The sequence below is a fragment of the Molothrus ater genome, chromosome 1 (assembly GCF_012460135.2).
Source record: "Molothrus ater isolate BHLD 08-10-18 breed brown headed cowbird chromosome 1, BPBGC_Mater_1.1, whole genome shotgun sequence".
In the NCBI taxonomy this organism is placed as follows: Eukaryota; Metazoa; Chordata; class Aves; order Passeriformes; family Icteridae; genus Molothrus; species Molothrus ater.
The window spans coordinates 105,408,133-105,428,648 of NC_050478.2; the positions used below are offsets into that span (position 1 = coordinate 105,408,133).

Consider the following 20,516-nt stretch of genomic DNA (forward strand, 5'->3'; position numbering starts at 1 on the left):
AAGCTGTTTTCCCTCAAAATGTGAGAGGTTTTTGTGGTGTTAAGTGGCAGCTGGCTACAACTTGTTCTGTGGCTAGTTTGTGTAGTGCTTCTGTCACTGAAATCTGGATTTCTTCAGCTATTCACTCATAGCTGTGAATTTCCAGCATGATTAGCTACTACCTCAAAGGAGAGTTCCTGCCTGCAGAGCCATTGATTTTGTGTCTGCCCCACTCCAGACTTAAATGTGATTAGGAATTTGATTAGGGTACTTCAGTGAAGGTTGGTAGGGGCAGAGATACAGAAAATTGTTGGAAATAACAGCCCAGGTCTGCAGCTCCTGCTGCAGGTAGGGGCTGGTAGAAGGTATGAACTTCAACAGTTGCAACTGGTTAAGGGACTTGAGCATATTGTGAGTGGAGCTGTGCAGGTGTGACTGACAACTTCAGTGCTGGGAAAACTGAGGATGACAGTGGGAGGATGTAGTTCCATAAAGCAGTAACCACACCATCTCTCCTTCCCCTGTAACAGGATCCAGAACAAGAATTTAACCCTGGAAGTGTTTCTGTGGGACCTGCAGGAACAGAGCCAGTACTGCCTTGGGGGCTTCCTTAATGGGAAGAACGTGCCACTTAAAATAGAGCCCCAGGCCTTTGGTGTGCTCCCAGGTGAAGCTGTGCAGGAAGGTGGCACTGGAGTAACAATTGCAAGGCAGAAGAGCTGAGTGTGATGGCCACAGCTTATGCCAGGTCCCAGGGAAGGGTAAAAGGACCCTTTCTGATCAAGTGAGGCACAAGCAAACTCACCACCCTGCCAACAGAAGTGAAAGTATTTGATATGAATATGGACCAGCTCTTCAGAAGGCACTGGGACACATCAACACTGGGAACCTGTACATCAAGGGGTGAGGGGGTTGATGACCTTGATAGTGCTTTTTAGGCTGTAGCCTGAAAGCCTGAAGTGCTTTTTAGCCTGTAGTGCTGAAAGGCTTTTTTTACAACAGTCACACACATCCAGTTACTGCAGGAGGTCCTGTAAAAAAGCAAAGCCCAGTTTTGCAGCCACCACACTGGACTTAGCTACTGAATAATGAGTAACAGGACAGGAGACACATCCCTACAGCTTAAAAAAAAAAAAGTGACTTTATTCCATGACTGCTTTGAGACATTCGTCAGTGGTGGCCCAAGAAGTGAAAACAAACGCATACTGACTACAGTACCAGGACAGGAGCTGTTTTTAATGGAGACACATTGTTGATCACAATTTATTCTGAAATCATGAGATGCCAGCAACAGAACAGACTGAATCAGCAGGTCAGGCTGGACAAATACTTGATTGTAGCCACAGCTGTTGGCTACGGGCAGCAGCACTGAGTTACACAACAAGGCAACGCTTTCTCTTCTACCTTCCTAACAGAACTGCCAGGTAAGGCAAAGGATGGACAGCTACTGAACTGTGGTATAAACCATGCAAGAGTAACAAATGTGAGAGTAGGTGTGTAATAAATACTTGATGACATTAGAGAAGAAGGAGGAGGAGAGGCTCATTAAAAAAAAATTATCTTCTGCAAGACATTAAAGCTATTTTAAGTATTGTCACCACCACAGTGGGCAGTCCAGTCCCATAGTGACTAATTGGTACATGGATCAGTTTTAAAACAATATCCCTCTGCACATGAGAAGGTTTGAACAAATTATTTATCCACTTGCTAAAGCTCTGGGGTTAAAGAAGTGATCAGTAATCAACATTTATTTCACACCTAGGCAGAATGGCTAGAATGGAAGACTATTGTTCAGCTGCTTCTTCAACAACTTCAATCCTGCGAGGCCCGTAGAGTAGAACATAAGCTATATGCCAGTCTCCACCCCCAGATAACCTCAAAATGTCTTCAGGTGTAACAATGCTGACTTTGTCGTCATCAAATTTAATCCATTCATCTGCAAGGAAAACAAGAGGATCATTTGTAACTTAGGTGCATAAAATCTAAGCTTGCTTAACAGCCCCTTTGCTGAAAGGAGCTGTGATGAGTGGTTAACAGGGCTGCAATTTGTTTATTATTTTTTACCTTGTTTCCTTTTAACCCAAGACACATAATGCCCAGAGGAACTTGATCTGCCTTGATGAGTTAGCACTGCCTGCAGGTCATAATAGCCGCAATTGTTAGAGCCAATATCTGAAGGGGAAAGAAAAAGTAACCTTGAGTCTTACTTGATGCATCAGCCAGGCCACAGCACCACAGGTGTGTGTGTGTGTGCAAAAGCCCAGCTACAGCACAGCACGAAACCATTGTGAACTAAAGCAGCAGCTCTCAGCCAGGAGAATCTCAGGAAACTGAAGATGTTGTGCATTCTTATGAAATAAATATGTACCCCAAAGTACTACTTATGTAGTTAATACACAGGCTGAGTGCTTTGGGCCTTCAGGCTCCAAGCCTCCCCAAAACTGAGGCAACACCAGCACCACCACAGCACTTTTAGAAGTCCAGTTTAAGTTTTTGTTTGGATTTCAGCCTTCTACCACCCACTGACAAGTCAGTGTGCACATTACATGCAAATGTCTTTTGATGTGCCTGTCTTCTATTATCACCAGCTTGTCAGATGGATGGCAGTTATGCCTTTCACTAGCTCAATGTTTTGGTTTACCTAATCTTTCCATTCCTGTCAGTCTTTCAAGATTAATTTTCAAAAGCATTAAAGAGACAGGGTTCTCAAAATAGTGCTACCATCAGGTACACTTAAGCACAAGTAAATAGGAAGTTACTTTAAAGTAGATTTGCCTCCCTGTACTCACCATCAGGAAAAGAAAATGGTTCATATTTAACTTCTTTCTGTGCACCATCACTTTTACTAGACTAAAAAAGAGAGTAAGTTGAATTAATGTGGAGCAGTTTAATAAAAGCTCTAGCACAATCACATCAAATCCCAAGTCTCCATTAATTAAAGTACATTTCTAAGTCTAAACATTTTTGTTCAACTTGAAAGAAATTCATTATTGTATTTTTTAGGTGGACATACAAAACCCTTATCTGAAGAAGATCAGTTTTAAAGCAAATACATTTTAGCACATACTGCCTGCAGTGTTCACCCACGAGATTTATGGGTTTGTTTATGAAACAATTCTGCAATTGCAGATTTATTCCTTGGTGGGGGCTTGCTAGCAGCAGAAGTGACAATAAGAAAATACCAGAGACAGACTCTCAGTGCCAATACATTCTGTTCAAAAATAGCACTCTTTTCTTGCTCCCATCTGTGTAAGAGGGGATGCAAGCCTTATCCAAATGCTTAGAAGAATTTGCAATGAGTTAGGCCAGGAAAAATACCAGCAAACTTTAAAAAATGGCTAAAACATGACAGTTTTAGCTCATTTACTTTTGTCTTCAATAAAGACAGGGAAGTCAGCATTATGTAGACAGGATAAGACATGAGACCATTTTCCAAGTTTTTACAGTGCTGACTTTAAGCTTACTAGTACACGTACTGTAATTTTTACCAGTCAGGCACATGACAGTGCCTTGTACAACCCCTTCCAGCTGCTGAGCAGGGAATGGCTTCCTACACTCCACTGAAGAAGGGAGCAGCCACCTAACAGTAATATTTGAAGAGAATAATTCTGTGTAACTTACAGCAAACTTTTGGGCATAGCTGAAAATACAGGATAAAAAGATCTAAAGCTCAATACCAAGGAGTTTGCTATGTAAGAAAATAATATGTTTAGGGACAGCAAGTTTTCTCTAGTCCTTATTAGTACCCCAATTTCAGATGTATGAGTTAGTGAAAGCATCAGGAGACTTACATTCTTTGGCTGTTGATTTACTTTTTTGTCTTCTAGATCTTTGAATTTTGATCGATAAGAAACCATTTTTTCCTGCAGGTCAGGCGTACACAGCTCATACACATCCAACATAAGAGGAAATTTGACATCCTAGGAAGTAAAAGACAAAGGTTTATTAGCATGATTTGGTACTCCACATTAAAGCTTTCTCCCATGGGAAGACAACACAATCAAATTAAATGAAACCCTCTTCAAATTGATGGCAACCTGACCTACTGGGATTCTTTTAGTATTTACCAAAAGAGCTACAATGCTTTCACTGAAGAATGTCTAATTCAGTACAAACAAACCACTTTATATTATTACATTCAGCATAGACTAACAATAAATCAGATTCTTTATTGCTAGCTGTCATACTTTCACACTATGGAAATACCTGTACAGGCCTAAGGGAAAAGAAAAAAAGAGGCAAGCATGTAGAATGACTGTACCCTGGCAAAAATGTTATTTTGTGCTATCCAAACTACCTTCTGAAACAGTTAACATGTACCTTTAATCCTTATTTCATTTCCTCCTCTTGTAAGGAAAGAGCACCTGTCATGATGCTCCTGGGTAGCCTGCGAGGCCTGTTGGCCATGGCCAACAGAAAGCAAAACAGAACATTCAGCTGTTGGCAGCTGGTTCCTCCATTTGTCCATCAGAAAGCCAGACAATTAAAATAACTAATGCAGGAAGTGTCTGACAGCATAAACATCTCCCATCAACATTAGAACATTAGTGTTCAGAGTTTGAAAGCATGGCCCTCTCCTTAGTTAAACATTCTTCTCAGAACCACTGGTGAGAAAAGACCAAAAAACATATTGTATTGTGTCATGATGTAATATTAGCAGTACTGGGACAAATTCACTTTTGCCCCTCACCTCCTTCCTCAGTCTATTTTGGGTAGTGTAGTTTGCCATACACCATCACAACTGGGAACAAAACTATTTGGCACTTGAGCAAAGAAACTGCACTCTTTAATGTTTTTAAATGCAATTTAAAGGCGAACAATTAACAATTAAGAAAGTAGTCTTCAAGTCCTCATTGTCTACCCTTAATAAAAACTCACAGAAAACATAAAGAGGAATTGAATTTCAATATGCAAAAAACTTACCTTAAGAACTTTTGCATTCACAGATTCTTTCTCTTTGTAAAAAAATCTAACCATCTGAATAGTCAGGTACGCTGGCAAGCGACTAATTTTGGACTACAAAAAAAAAATTAGAAAAAGGTATTACTTTAAATATTCACAGATCTTTTTTACCTTAAACACTGGTCATCCTAAACTACTGTCTATTCTGGGAATGTATTTGTACACAAACCCACAGGAATAAAATGAAGTCTCCTTTATTGAAGCTCTGTCTTAAATTTCTTGGTAGTGGATACTCAGATGCTTTATAAACATAAATCACATGGTGTTGCAGCAATAACTGTGTGGTTTGGAACAGAAAACTGAAAAGAATTGTGAAGAGCAAGGAAAGTGCCACTCACAGATTTGATATAGAGTGCATTTCTCTGCAGTGTTGGAGAAAGTTTGGTGATTTCCTCCTGAAGACGCTGTTGCAAGAGAAAGAAGTAACACATGTTCATCAGAAAACACAGCTTAGAGAAAAGCACAACAGGGGTAAACAAACCATAAACTAAATCTTGTTCTGCCAGTCTTGTGTTGCTGTCAGCCATTACAACACGTAAGATTTTGAAATTCCTTGGCAGAAAGGACTATGCCCATTCATTCCTTCAGCTCCAGGCTCATTCCTGAGCCCTGACAACAGTGAGTTGCTCTCTGCAGAAAATTTTGCTCCACAGGAGTAGAACTCACAATTGGATTTTATTATGAATTGTATCTGGACTTGGTTACAAATGTATCATATGCTTAGAGCACAACTGAAGAAAATCTGAAGTTTCCTGTGAGAAGAATATTTGCACATTTCTCAGCTCTCAGTCTCAAGCAGCCAGAGCTGCATCTAAATTGACAGCTGGTGTCTCCTAACAAAATTCTGGGAAAGACTAGCTTGGTTCTTAGTGTTGCAATTCTCTTGCTCCAGGCAATCTAGCATAAGTTGCAGATTTTTTTTGGCCTGAAAGTGAAATTTCTTTTTTTATAGTTTTTTTTTTTCATTTGTGAGCATTAGCTATTTTATCCTACTTTTCCTTCTAAACTCTGTTAGGAAAAAGAAAAAAAAAGAAAGCAGAGATATACAAAGATTATCTGAGAATCATACAACTTGGTTTTAGTCCTGTACAAACCAGATCACTGCCCTAGTCTTACACAGTTACTACAAAGGTTTTGCAGTAGCTCCTCTCCTTTCTATTTCAGTCTCCCCAAAAAGCCCTTACAATTTCAAAATACATACATAACCTAAAAATCACAGACAACCTTAAGGAGTTCTACTTAAAAAAAGCTGGAGAATAATGTTGTCTGATGGAAAATAACACCCCCTTTAAACTCTGCCACATCAAATTTAGTTGTTACATCATCTGGTGGGGTTTTAATTAGGAACCAAAATGCCAGCCTACTTCCAAGTTGACTTTTGGACCTTCTGGGAACTGATTGCTGCATAAATCATGATACTGCTCAGTCTGGAGTGAAACCCAGCTGAAGAAACAAAGAGGAAACTCTCTTGCACTTGGTTACCTGCATGGGGAACACCATGTCAGGGTCAAGATAATGCTCTGCTGAAGTCTGTTTGACATTAACATGCAATTCCCTTTCACAGCCATCTTCCCAATGAACACCAAAAAGATTCCTGAAACTTCATAATGTTTGGACAGCAGACATCAATTCCAAGTCACAGATTAAATGCACTTAGAACTAAGTGCATTTAGCTCACTTAGAATTTCAACTGAGAAATATGCAGACCATTTAGAATTTCAATTCAATAAAAGTTGCAATAGCTTACCAATTTTAGTCCTGTAAACAGGTATTTCACTTCTTGATTGATAAAGCAGCTAAGCTGAAGGAGATTCTCCTTTCCTTTAGTTACTTCTTCTTCTTCGGCTTCTGTACATTTCATGCTTCACAAAATTAAGGAAAACCATCATGCACCAAGAGCTGAACTACTCCTCTAGTGAAAAGAACATGCCAAGCAGCACAGCAATTTAGGTAATTCTGTGCTTGTGTAGACAGTACTTTTACTTCTCATAGTACAAAAAAGATTTGAAGGAGCCCTTCCTTCAGACCAATCTGTTCCTTCGTGGCTAAGGACAAGGGGCAGCAGGGGCAGACAGCACACCAAAAAAAAAGGAAAATAAGTCTTTGATCACCATTTAACCTAAGGCCTGCTTTTTCTTTTTTCTTCCCAATCACCACCCAACCCCCAGGACACAGAACACACAAACTGGCTGCCAACACCCAGTTACAAAGCCCTCCTGCAACACTGCACTCCATTGTTGCTTATGATTAATAAAGTTCTTCTACTGCTGCTGCTGGCCAGACTTCCTGCTTCTTTCAACATGCAGAGCCTCCTTTCTCTGCCTTGTATCTGTCCTCTTCACTGAAATGAAATTAATTCCTTCGTTATTTTCTACACATTCCTTTTAACTGTTCTGTCTGTTCCTCTCCTCTTCTCATAGTTCTAGCCCAATGCTTTTCTCTCATCTATCTCCTTCCAAGCAGGTATTTTTCTGACTGCAGCTATTCTACAAATGCTGCTGTAATCACACTTTGAAAGTCTGCAACTCTTCTAACAAGTCTTCTTGCTGATACTGGCCTATGCATCATTCCTCTTAGCTACACATTCCAAAACTCCCAACGATTTTAAGGACAACAAACATCAAAGAAGAGGGAGAGAGACACATGATTCTTACCTAGAAAAAGGTAAGAATCATTAGTCATTACTACCAAACCATGAGATACAGTACCTCATCTAAGGGGATGTTTCCTTATTTCAGACAAGCAAAATGCACAGTGTATAATTCTTTCTAAAAGTGGTGCTCAGTTTGATGACAGCCAGGCTTTTGGGGTGGAGAAATGGGAAAAGAGTAATACTTGCCATGAGACGTGTGCCCCATGTGGTCATATTCTCTTTTTCCTGCTATAAAGAACCCACTAGAAAGTTGTCAGCTGCATTTGTTCCTTACTCATACAACTGTGGACACCTAATTTATTTCTTAAGAAATCAATCAGGCTACCTTTTGTGCATCTTTAGTACACCAGGTATGTCAGCAACACACTCTTACAAGCCAAAAAAGCCTATTTAGGACAACAATTACTTTTAGTTAGATAAAGCATGTCAGCATCCTTGAAGCTGGTAAGGACCAATCTTCTCTGGGGAGGAAATGTGCTATTGAAATTCAACAAGGGTTTTTTTCTCTGTAAATTTTCATTACCATTCTTTCTCCCCACATCATCCTCTCTCTCAAAGCATATCCAATCTTAAAGTTAAGTTCTGTGTACTCCTGCACAACATCATGATCCCATTCCCCAACCTACACCTTCATTTTCCATAGTGTTCTGAACAATGCTTTTCATCCTCCCTGAACTCAACTGCTAAAGTGTGAAATCACCGTTGTTTATGTCTTGCCTTAGTCTTTAGGATACGCTGTTTCAAATTCAATGCTGAAGAATTGATCAATTAAACTCTTCTTTTTAGAGGATGCTGCTGTAGCTCCAGAGTCTGCCTGTAAAACAAAATCTCTTATGATGTAACTTTAAACAGAATGTAAATACAGTCTTCTCTACAGACAAAATTACCCCATTTATTTAAATTCTTTAAAGCCTATTCCTTTATCTTTCTATAGGTGCATTTTCTCCTAGTCAGTCAATCTTCTAACACAGCATAAAAGTTTCAAAACAAATATGCTTATAACATGCTGTTAAAACCAACTTGAAGCCCATTAACAAGGAAGATCAAAAATTCATAAATCCCTAGCCCCCCAACTTAAATTTATCTTAAGTTTCAGGATAGTCTTCCAAGGCCCTGCCAAGAGTCTCCAGAAAACAGTTTACAGAGAAAAGAGAAAGCTGTTCTGGTAAAATCTGGGGAAAAACTTTCAGCAATTTCTTGTATCAGATTAACCATTCAAGTTAAAACTGTAGCACACTTTTTTCAGAAAAAAAAGAAAGTTCTTATGTGCTGAATTCACAGGTTATCAGGGCCAGCTACCACATACATGAGAAGGTGTCACCACCAGCTTGGTGCAACACTGCCCCTTACACAGCCCAAAGGGAAGGGTTTCCTTTAGCACACTCCACAGCACCACTGACAGGACCATGGTAGCATTATGCTGATCAGAAACATCAGAAAGTAACTTCACAATTCCAGACATACGTTAAAGAACTCACAAACAGATAATACTTAACAAAACATATGTGAAATACTATAAATCCTTCTTCTGGTTAGAGTAAGACTACAATTACCTCCATAATTGTATCACCTTCTATGCCTTCCAGCTTCTGCTGTAGTACCCTCATCATCTGCACCCAGCACTCATTGGCATCCTAGGAAGGGAGCACAGCATTAAATCTGACTACAAGCATTATGATTTAGTAACATTAAACCCATCAATTATAAAGCCAAATGTGAGGATTCCTTAACTAAGAATTTCTCCCAATTCCACCATGCATTCTCAGAACTAGCACTTGATATTACATTCAACTTCTATACAACTTTTCTACAGAAAAAGCACCCCTTATTTTCACAGGAGAAGGAAAGTCTTTAAATGTTCTTGTTCTCAACTTCCAACATACTATAGAATTTTAAACAATAAGCTAATAATTGGTCTTTACCTGTTGAAGGTACTGGCCTTGATCACCTTTCTCTGCAAACTGTGGGAAGGCCATATGCAAAAACTGCAGGAGAATGATAGGTGGGATACTGGAGGAAGTTTTATCCATGGAATCAAACAAGTCTCTAAGAGCTTGAAGAAAAAGTGAATGCTTTGAGAAGCGAAAAAAACAATTCAAACATGGCAGGAAGTGTAAAAAGAACAGTAAAACAGCAATAACATTTAAAGACTGATCATTTAACAGTGTCCAAATTGATCTTTCCAAAGCAGGACCAAATTTTCCAGGTGGCATAACAGGTGCACCTATGATCTCCTTTCTGAACACAACTTTGAAAGCATAAAGATGGCAATTCTGAGAATTTGGCACATATTGCCTTGTCTTTCCTGGCTGCTAACAGGGGAAAAAAATTTTGAGCAATTAAGATTTCATTTGGAACACATCAGAGGAACAACATTTTCACAAGAGAAACCAGGAGGCATTCACAATCTATCCTCTAGAGCAACTTAAGTTTCACCAGCTACTAGGAAAAAAAACTTTAATAAAATATCTAGGAAATACCCATGCTTAAAACCCAGGAAAACAAGTATGTGTATGCGTATGTGCAGAGAGCTATATGTACATAACTATGTGCAATCCAATGAATGATACTGACTGCATGACAACACACATGGCTTTCTTTTTTGTTCCACACTCTAGCATATGTTTTATCTATCCAAGTTACAGCATTTTAAATCCACAGATCCCTTCAAAGGTACCTGTTAATCCTCACAACAACCCTGTGAGGTAGGCAACAATCTGCATGGTCACTAATTTACAAGTGAAGAGACTAATGAATTGTTCTCTCCAGTAAGTGAACATAAGCAAGATTACAGGGAACCAAGGTCAGTTGCTTCCTCTTTCAGAAATGTCTTCACTGACCTTGATAAGAGGTGCAACTGATATGACACAGCAATTTTAAAAAAATGCCGTAAGTGTCATGCAGGAGTTCCTTAACAGCTCAGCACCCAAGAATTAACTACAAATTACTTAAACTATTAAAATTCCTAAGAAGCAGAGCTGTCACCTTAAAAAGAAAACAAGGGACACGAAGTAAAGGCAGTGAAAAGGGGAGGGGCAGGCATGGCTGTATAGAGTAACCATTGAACTTACCACCCCAAAATTCGATCAGCAGGCATACCCACAAACTGGACCTTTCCTTCCTTATATTGTTTTGTTTTTCCTTAAATGGACTGGTAGAAATCCCAGTGTCCTGGCCCAGCATCTTAGTGGGGCAATGAAATAGAGTAAAAAAAGAAAAAGTGGACAAGTAGTACCCTTGTTCAAGTGTAAGGGGTCTAACTAGAGCTCTAGTTAGAGCTTGAAGACACAGGGCCACCATGAGCTCCCACAGTGTGAGCACCCACACCACCACAACAAAGAGTAACTTCTGTTTTGAAGACTCTCCTTTCCACTCCAGTTATGAAATCTGGATATTTAGGGCAAAGACTAAGACCACTGGTAAAGCATCATTTTCCACTGTAACAATAATGCTCAGGCAATAAATCATATTAAAAACCACCAGTGACATACATATCCCAGGAGGATGGTGTTAGCCTACCACTATGTGAAATAAAGAACTAAAGTATTTCTGCACAAAGTGATCAAACCAATAGATGGATGGATGGATGGAATCTGCTTTAGGAAGTTCCAATTACTTCATGCCTACATGTAAAACAATTTAGAGATACAAGTTGTTTCTATCTAAGCCTAGATCACTCTGAAGTATCTTTTCCTTAGCCTGCAGCCTGACAATGTGCAGAGATAAATGCCTTGCAGGCAGGGGCAGAATAGCCTTTAAAGACAAAATGAATCCTCCAGTGCCAGAAGATCTGACATTCCTAAGGCATATGCACTAAAGAACAATACACAGAGTTTTAGCTGCAAATTTCATCTGCAGTTAGCAAGAAATCACACACTTGCCTAAACCCCTGTTTTCTACTCTAAACACCAACCTGCAGTAATGTATTGAGCAGAGGCCATTTCTCCTGAAGCTCTTAAGGCACCACCATACCTAAAAGGGAAGAAAAATAATTTGCATGCAATTAAACACAAACAGGAAGGACAGTCGGGTTTTTGAAGCAGGCAGCAACTGGATTCATTTAAAGGAAATCTATCACCAAGCCAGAAGTAACCAAAGGTAAGATTCACTCACATTTACCTCAAAGTTTCAGCTATTTTGCAAGCATGGAAGCAAAGGAACTGGCATCTTTCAGAGAGTAAGTAAAGGTAGACCAAGAAGTCTGGCTACATCACTGCTGTTTCTCTAATCCTTTTGCCTCAAAGACTTGTTTTATTTTTAAAGAAACTGAGAAAGTCTGAACAAAAGCTACCCCATTTCTGAAACATTTGCCATGGCTTCTTCAGATACATGTGAAAAAAAACCACCTTCAGGGATAGATGTCAGATAAAATGCACAGAGATGGAGGGCAAGCTTGCTTCCTCCCTCCACAGCAGAAGCAAAACAGTGAGAGGTGAGATGTTTTCTTGGGGAAGTATTTTCTAGACTGAAAAGGAATGGGAGTCTACCTATATGACAAGAACCTACCACTCTTCTTTAAATTCCTAATTTAGCAGCTGGATGAGGAACAGACTCCCCAAAGCCTTCAAGCAAAAGGAGGGTCTCACACATTCTCTAATCTCAGACTGGACTTTTGAAATTCTGACCATTGCTAGATGACAAGCAGGAAAATTTCCCCTGGCATGCTACAGAACAGGGAGGAGTTCCTTGGGGAGAGCAGGCCTCAGGAAAGAAGCTGTAACAGCTTTCCCAAATGAGTCCTTTCACACCTTCCCACTGCCATGTACCCTATAGCCTGCCATGCTGTCATCAAGCAAGGAAGACCAAAAAAAGGCTAAATCTCCAAAGAAAAACAGAGCTTGAATCCGAGTGTGAATCTGACTTCCCACAGACAATACGGCCACATCTTGTATTGCAGTCTGCCAGTTTCACGGGCTACATTTTGCTTTTGAGTATGTTAAATTTGTCCAATATTCAGATTCAGTGTCATAACTCAAGAGTCCTTCACATGGAAATAAAGACTTCGCAAAAATGATAACACCGATAGCCGATAAAAACCCTGAAATCAAATTTCTGTACTTCACGAGTAGTTCTCAGTGCTTAATAATAAAGGTTCACCTGCTAACAGAATGAAAAACTGTTTATAACTACTTAAATAACAAGTGATTACAGTAATACAGAATATCCAGCTGGGAATCAAGAAAGCAGGGGAAAAGGAATTAAATTAACTCTAAGATGGCAATAATGTTCTACCTAATTCTCACTTTTTAGAAATACTCATTGTTTTCTCATTACAATTCATCTGGAGGACAAATTCAGGTCACATTGGCAGGTATTCTTTTTTCCTTCAACATTCATGACTTTCAATTTTCTTGTATATTTCTTACAAAAAAAAAAAAAACCAACCAACCACAAAAAACCACTAGCAATTTTCACATTTCAGTCTAGAATAACAAAAACAAACAAACAAAAATCAGAAAAGTTATCCTACAATCAGAACAAATTAGCAAAAACAAAATTCCATGAAGACATGCCTTAGAACTTCCTGCTGTATCTCCAAGTTGCAAATGTCAGAATTTCACAGCTGAAAATACTGTGCAATGGAACCATTGCAGGAAATATTCCTCAAAGGAACAGGACTCCCATATGGTTCTTTTATGCAGAACAGGACCATAAAAACTAACAGCAAAAAAACAGGGTTAAGAGTTCAGTAGCTTATTTTAGAATTTTAAACTGGTCTTGATAGGAACTACTTTCTAGCTAAGCAAAACACATTCTCTCTATTAAAAGCCAGTTCCAAGAAACACAAAGTCTTAACTTTTTTATTAAAGTACAGACTAACACAGCCATAGGATAAACTTTAATTAATCATTCTCTTAATCTTGAATAGACCTAAAGAGTAATAGATTGTCATGATAATCCATACCAGTATGAAGATGACCATTCTGCAAAATATCATCTTCATAAGCTAAAGGAAACATTTTAGTCACGGTATTTTTGTCCTACCTTTTAAGGGCCTCTTTCACTTCTGGCACGGAGCGGATACACTGAACCGTAGCATTCATGTAGCAAGTGTTGCCAAGGTTTGTCAATCCACATGGCAATTCCATCTACCAAAAAAATTCACAAGGGTGCTTGAAGGTCAGAAAGAAGTGGCAACCATTTTTGTACAAACACTATAATGTGACATCGACTTCTAAGCACATGGATTATGCATAAAACCGGGAATATTCCATCAAATGTTATGAGGCTTCCCAGATCCACTTTATATTTATCATTACACTATTTGATACTTTTAGGGAACATTCAGGAATGCTTTGGGGGTTTTTCTCGGCATGTTTAGTTTAATGAATATATTCTTCAAGCATGCAATCATTCAGAAAGTTCAACTATAATCCCATTCAAGTTTTGACCTTAAAATTCTATTTCCATGAAATTTCCACATGAATACATTTGTACAAAACACTGATGTTTTAATTAAAATCAGTTTTCAGTAAAACTCTGAAAATGATGGAGTTCATAGTTGGAAACAAAAGCATTGTTTAAACTTCTCTCCAGAAATTTGCAACAGATCATTAACTTGATCTTTTCAGACAACTTGTGAATTTCTGAAGTTTTGACCAATGCAAAGGCCAACTAATAGTAAGCTAACCAGTTTCAGAAATAACTATAAATCACCACGTAATAGAATTTTTCTTTCTTTTTCTGTAATCCTGAATACTTAGGTATTTGTCAGGGAAAAACACATCGTTTAATGTACTGCATACCAATACAAATAGATTATTTTAGGAAGAGAGAACTCATTCAGCATATCTCAGAAGTGAACACATGCACTGCAAATGACTGAATTTTGATGTGTAAAAAAATTTCCATGTGACCAACTTTTTTGAAATGTTATCTGATAGTGAAATCACCTCCTTGCTTGCCTCTCAGTTATCTCAATGTCTGTGTATGGGGTTACTCTAAAATCCATAAATACCCTTCACCTGCAGGTGGCCTGGAAAGCCCTAAATCCTGAAGCACACAAACCCAGTCATGAACTATAGATCCTTTTTCATACAGACATGCACCAAAGTATTTCTATTCTGCATGCACAGTTGACAAAAATCATGCAACTGTTAAGTATGAAAAAGCTTGCAGTTCAAATGATTGGTGAGAAAATTAAGCCTTTCAAGCTGTAAAAAAGGGAACTCAGGAGTTTCTTCATTAAGAAAATAATAGATTATTTATGCTTTACTTCCACAAAGCAAAACACGTGTCAAACTTATTTTCATTTTTCACAAAGTTGACCTAATACTAGTAACAAATCCCCAAATACACCCCACCCTAAAACAAACCCTAGTTTCTCCTCACAGATATGAAAGAGGCAGGAAATAATTCTGCATATCTAAGAAGCCTTGTTTAGGCAAAATACAGGACACTGATGCAGTAAGGGCAATACAACTTCATCTTTAAAAACATCACAATGCTATTTTTAGAAAATCTACTAAGCTGCATGCTCAAAGGAAAAACAGCACTAATTGTACGATTTTTAAATTAAATCCCAGATTTCTTTTTACTGCTCCCAGTTTGGTCATCAATGTAAATTTGTGATTCTTGGTGAAGATGCTAAACAGACACTACAGCTTCAAAACCCACTTTTAAGCAACTGCAAGCATTTAAGAACTTGCCATGACGAAGGTTTACAAGAAACTGAAGTTGGAAACATGCTTACAGCCGAGGCCAACTGCTCCTCTGTCATGTCCTCCACGAAGATGGGGCGAGCAACCGGCTCTTCTGGAAGCGCATCGGCGGAACCCATCATTAGTAAGGTCATGCCCTGGAAACACAGCAAAAAACAGCAATCAATGTCTAAGGACACTTATTTCCACTCAAACCCTCAAGCTCCTAACGTACTTCAGCAATTTCCCCAAAAATAAACAGAGTTTATTTATTTATTTATTTATTTATCTCTTAGTTTAACAGAAACCAATACTGCACTACTGTGACTTTAGGGTGTACCTCAATTCCTCTTATCTAGGAAGTACCTACTGAGAACAACTCCACAGAATTATCCATGCTAAATGTTTCCACTGAAACATCTGGTGAGCTTTCCTGGCAAGTTCTGGGTTAAACTAGTTGAAAAGTGAAAAATAACCTAAACTACCACATCAGTTTAGACATGAGAACTAACACTTAAGGTGTAAAAAAAAAAAAGTCAATCAGGTTTCCATGCTTGCTGAACTAGCATAATATGAAAAGGAATCTTTCAGCATTCAACAGGAGCACATCTACACAATAAGATCTGTCAAATGAGGAGAAAATTACTATCTGGAGTCTTGAAACATACAGTGCTAAGGAAAAGGATGAACAACAGAATGAAGAGAAACTGCTTTGACAGTGTAAATAAATCCCTAGAACTTGTATATAACATTATTAAAATGAATAAAAGCAGCTATTAGCACAACCACATGCAGAAAAAGACAAGAATATTATGTACTGCATTTTTGCTGAATAATTTTGCTACAATAGCTGCAGCTACAGGCTGCTAACTAGTTACAAGGGTAAGAGCAACGCTACCTAATTCAATCTGCCTAGTGAAGAACTGGAGTAAAGCTGTTACAAGAGGTTACAAGAGATGCACAGTAACAAAAATGACACAAAAAAAACCCCAAGAAAAATCTGTGGGATCCCCTGATGCAATATTATACAGGCAAGCAACACAAACACTTTCTGTTTTCTTTTTGAACTAGCCAAATGTATCAATTATCATTACTAATGCTTTCTTTAAAAACAGCAGCTATTTAACACAGGAGAGCACATTTCAGCAGGTTGGTAAAAAAGGACATAAGTAGAGGTGTAACTTCGGCATCACCAACACATTTGTCTGTGCTGGAGACGTGCAAGGACAAGGGTCTACAGACAGTACCTAGGTTCACCAGATCTCTCTAAACAGCATCACTTATTTTTATGATCACAGATAAGACAGCACTGCTCTGATCCAGAACATTTCTTGTATGGAATAAATAAATATATGCACTCAACTACTCCAGAAAAGATAGTATGAGCTCCCTATTGATGCAAAAAAAAAAAAAAAAAAAGTTTTTCATACATCAATGGTGAGACCTTTCTAAGCATGCTTACATATGACATCTATAAAATTATTTTTCAAGGTATAACTTTTTGAGATAGCACTGTCCATTCAAACAGAAACAGCAAGCACTTTCAAGCCTTTCTTCATATGCTAAAATAAAAAATTAGAATAGTAAAATTTACTGCTCAGAACTTACATTCTTTATTTTTAGGTTTCCCCAGTCATCATCCTGTGAAATAAAATAAAAGACAAGTTAGTTATCTTGTAGCAAGATACTTGTAGCAAATATTTTCATTAATATTAATCACATTTCTAAATATACAATTGTGTTTCATCCAAGGTTACACAATATTAACTATTTACATGTTATCAAGTCTCATCTGACAAAAATAAAAAGCAGCCAAGCTGTGTGTTCAATTAGGTTTCCCATGCATTGTTCAACACTGCCTAAATGTAAACAACTTTTTGCAGCAAAACTGCCCACATCTCGTTAAACCAGTAACTCTCCAGTAGAGAAGCACCCAAGAAACTTCTCTTAAACAAGCTAGAAAGAAAAAAATTGCATTCAGATTCTGAACATAAAAAAGTAACAAGAAGTCTCCCACCAAGCTGTTTTGTACAAATGAGTAAAGAAGTACAGTCAGTTTAACACATACAACCAAAGATCTTCCAGAGGAACACCCAGAAACATCGTCATTGTTCATGTTAACACATAACAAAGTTAGACATAATATAAAAAACTGATTTCTACCTTCAGAGTTCCTCCTTTAACCATAACTTTCTGTCTGGCTGGCTGAACTCCGGTCAGTGCAAATAACTGGGCTTTGAAGACCATCGGAGGTTCATCAGTGTTCAGCTCCACGCCATCGAATTTCTCTTTTCCCCATTTCACATTCACTGCAAACAAAATGTTTTGAAACTTGATTATTTCCTAATACTCAAGAATGCAATTACCAAGATTACCAAGACTTCACACAGTCTCAAAACATTCTGTTTTCGGCTCTTAAAATTGTCAGTAATGAAGGTAGGGAACACCTTTACTATATGGCACCTCATCCATCAGAACATACCACCTCCAGCAGGTCTAAAAATATCCTACAAAACAAGTGAAAAGTAAGATACAGAGAAACTCTGTAAACGATAAGTTTGTCTAACAGCATGAGAAATCCTTCTGCAGGTCTTCAGAAAAGCAGTTTGGAACTAACTCTCCCATTCTCCTGGCACTGCTTGTGGCAAACAACTGAACTTTCTGAGGGAAGTTCAGAGGTGCGATTCCAGCTCAGTTATCCGCAGCACTTCCGTCCTCCTTCAGAGGAAAACAATACAGCGTTCTTTAAAAGCAAGGCTATTGACCCCAGTAAGGTGCAGGACTGGAATTAAGAAGCAAAGTGAAATTTGGTCACCAAAAATGTAAACCTCGACGCTGGAAACGAGATCATTAGCAGAAACAGGAGGCAGAATGGCACAATGGAATGTTAACTTCACTGTGGTGAGGTCAGTAATGACCAAGAGCAGACACAAAATGCCTGGAATAAGCTGTGTGCCTCTACAGTGAACAGAACAGTGACACAACTTTGACCACTTCCAAGAACTAACATAGGTACATAAGGCTTCCTTAGCAAGCTGAGATTTTACTGAACCTGTAAAATAGAGCACACAGCAATATCCTCAATGCATAGTAAGTGGCTGAAATACCAGACTTTAGGAAAGCCACATCCTTCTACCTCTGGTTTGGTTTTACATAAGTATATTACAGCAACCATACCTTTTCAAAACACAAAACTCCTAGAAGTCATAATTTTAAAAACCCTTCCAAAAAGGTTCAGATTTCAGATGTATGCAATGCTTGTGATGTGTAGTATTACAGAATAATCAAAAGCAAGTCTAAATGAGTTAGACTAAATTAGTCTACAAAGGAAGTCAAAATGACCAACTTTTCAGTATTTCTAATAGAAAGCATATATATTTTGCCCAATGTTTCGATTTTTTAAAAAACACATTTATTATTTTGCATATTTAAGACCTATGAAGCACAAGGCTTTTCCCATTTTCCAGGAAGACAACCCACTCAGTCACTGATCAATTCAGCTGCACTGAGAGTCTGCAAGTCAGACTTTTGATTTTGAATTTTTGAACAGTCATGCTTCCACTGCTAAATATGCAGAAGAGTTAGCAATTATTAATCTGTAGTGTCGCTGGTTTTGACAATGCAGCACTCAAGAGGAAGAACAGAAGAGCATGACTGTCTTCTCTTCAGGGACTGCAACCAAGACTTTGTGCAAAACGAAAGAGAAACTAGTTAATGTGAAAACAATGTAAAGTAAGAAAGAGAAGAATGTATTTTCCCTGCTGATCAGAAAACACAGCACATACACATCACAGAACAGGTCAGGTTGGAAGGGAACACAGAGGCTCATCTCATCCAACCTTGCTGCTCGAGGGGGCCATCCCAGAGCACAAACCACAGGACTGTGCCCAAACCATTCCTGAGTATCTCCAATGAGGGAGACTCCACTAGATTTGGATGAATTCAGGAAAAATCATTACAATGACATAAGGATCTCAATTTGCTAACCACAGCCAAAACAGTGGACAAGCTGTGTGCTGAGGCTGCATACTACCTAAAAAACTGAAGGCCCAAACAGGCCAAATCTGTGAGATATCATCAAGGCAGTAACTGGTCCCAGAAGTGTCACTGGCGGCTTTGTTCTTGAAGTCTTCCACGGAAACCTTTCCTCACAGCAAGAAGGGCCAGGAGGATGAGGTACAATTTAAGAAAGCTTTAATTTCAGGTTTAGGCTAGACATTAGGAAGAATTTCTTCACAGAAAGGGTGATTAGACACTGGAATATTCTGCCCAGGAAGGCGGTGAAGTCACCATGCCTGGCGGTGTTTAAGAGAGGGCTGGATGTGCCATTCAGTGCCCTGGTCTAGTTGACATAGTGGTGCCTGGTCAAAGGTTGGACTTGGGCTTTTCCAACCCATCGGAGCCTGTAGGATAGAATGGAATTTCAAAGAGCGGAGGCAGACGCACCAGGAAGGCGCAGATGCAGCGTTCTGGCTCACCACAGGGACAGCACCACTTCTCTTTTAGCAGGAGCCCAGAGCAAACCGAGACAGGGCAGTGCCGAGGCACGGCGGCCCGCGACTGACACCCGCCCTCCCGCCAGCAGGGCCAGGCCAGCGCTGCCTCCCCGCTTCCCTTCCCTCCCTCCTCACGGCCCGGGCCGCGCCTCCCGGGGCGCTCCCGCCGCCGGCCCGGCCGGGATGGGCGCGCACGTGCGAGGCGCCTCCCGCCGCCGGGGCCGGGGCCGAGGCAGCGCTCCCGGGCCGGGCCCGGCGGGAGGGGCGGGCGCCGCGCTCACCTGAGAAGAGCGGCATGGCGGAGCGGCGCGGCCCGGGCGCACGGCGGGGCGGGCGGGCGCAGGGCGGCGGGGCGCGGCGCGGGCGGGCGCGGGCGGGCGGCGGCGGTGGCGACGGTGGCGGGTCCCGGCCCCGCTCGGGGTCTCATTCAAACCAGCCCCCGGGATGACGCTGCAAGCGCGGCCGGGGGCGGCGGAAGCGGGGCGGGAGCAGTGCGCGCGCAGCGCCGGAACGGGCGGGGCCGGCGGCGGGAGCGGGCCCGGCCTGGATCCCGTTTGTCCTGCGAGCCCTGGGCAGAGCGGGCCGGAGCGGGCCCGGTCTGGATCCCGTTAATCCTGCGAGCCCTGGGCAGAGCGGGCCGGGAGCGGGCCCGGTCTGCATCCCGTTAATCCTGCGAGCCCTAGGCAGAGCGGGCCGGCCTGGAGTGTGGAACGGGCCCGACCGCCAGAATGAGGGGCAGGCGGTGCTGGTGCCGCGGGCAGGGAACGTCGGTGTGGAGGGCGCAGG

The 20,516-nt window shown here is 40.3% G+C and overlaps 1 protein-coding gene across 2 annotated transcripts; it reads right to left on the minus strand.

Moving 5' to 3' along the window:
- Positions 1 to 1,189: 1,189 nt before the first annotated feature.
- On the minus strand, positions 1,190 to 20,112 carry USP14 (ubiquitin specific peptidase 14). 2 transcript variants are annotated; one of them, XM_036397249.2, is made up of 16 exons: positions 20,012 to 20,112; positions 17,398 to 17,543; positions 16,843 to 16,875; positions 15,288 to 15,392; positions 13,580 to 13,683; positions 11,508 to 11,566; positions 9,517 to 9,647; positions 9,142 to 9,228; positions 8,329 to 8,408; positions 6,689 to 6,803; positions 5,280 to 5,345; positions 4,903 to 4,995; positions 3,771 to 3,899; positions 2,769 to 2,829; positions 2,044 to 2,151; positions 1,190 to 1,915 (listed from the first exon to the last, which is right to left on the minus strand). In XM_036397249.2, exons 1-16 carry the CDS (start codon positions 20,025 to 20,027, stop codon positions 1,764 to 1,766), a joined length of 1,485 nt encoding a protein of 494 aa, XP_036253142.1. In that variant the 5' UTR covers positions 20,028 to 20,112; the 3' UTR covers positions 1,190 to 1,763. The 2 variants fall into 2 exon arrangements, with proteins under 2 accessions (XP_036253142.1, XP_036253151.1); XM_036397258.2 differs by having other exon boundaries at positions 9,148 to 9,228; positions 20,012 to 20,111.
- Between the last annotated feature and the right edge of the window lie 404 nt (positions 20,113 to 20,516).

What these genes read in the sequence shown, in the direction of transcription:
- USP14 (XM_036397249.2), bottom strand. An exon ending in GTGAAAGAGGCCCTTAAAAG is followed by an intron (nt 11,567 to 13,579) that starts GTAGGACAAAAA and finishes CTTCCCTTTTAG; the next exon opens with GTATGGTGGTGCCTTAAGAG. An exon ending in TTGGGTTAAAAGGAAACAAG is followed by an intron (nt 1,916 to 2,043) that starts GTAAAAAATAAT and finishes TTTTCCTTGCAG; the next exon opens with ATGAATGGATTAAATTTGAT.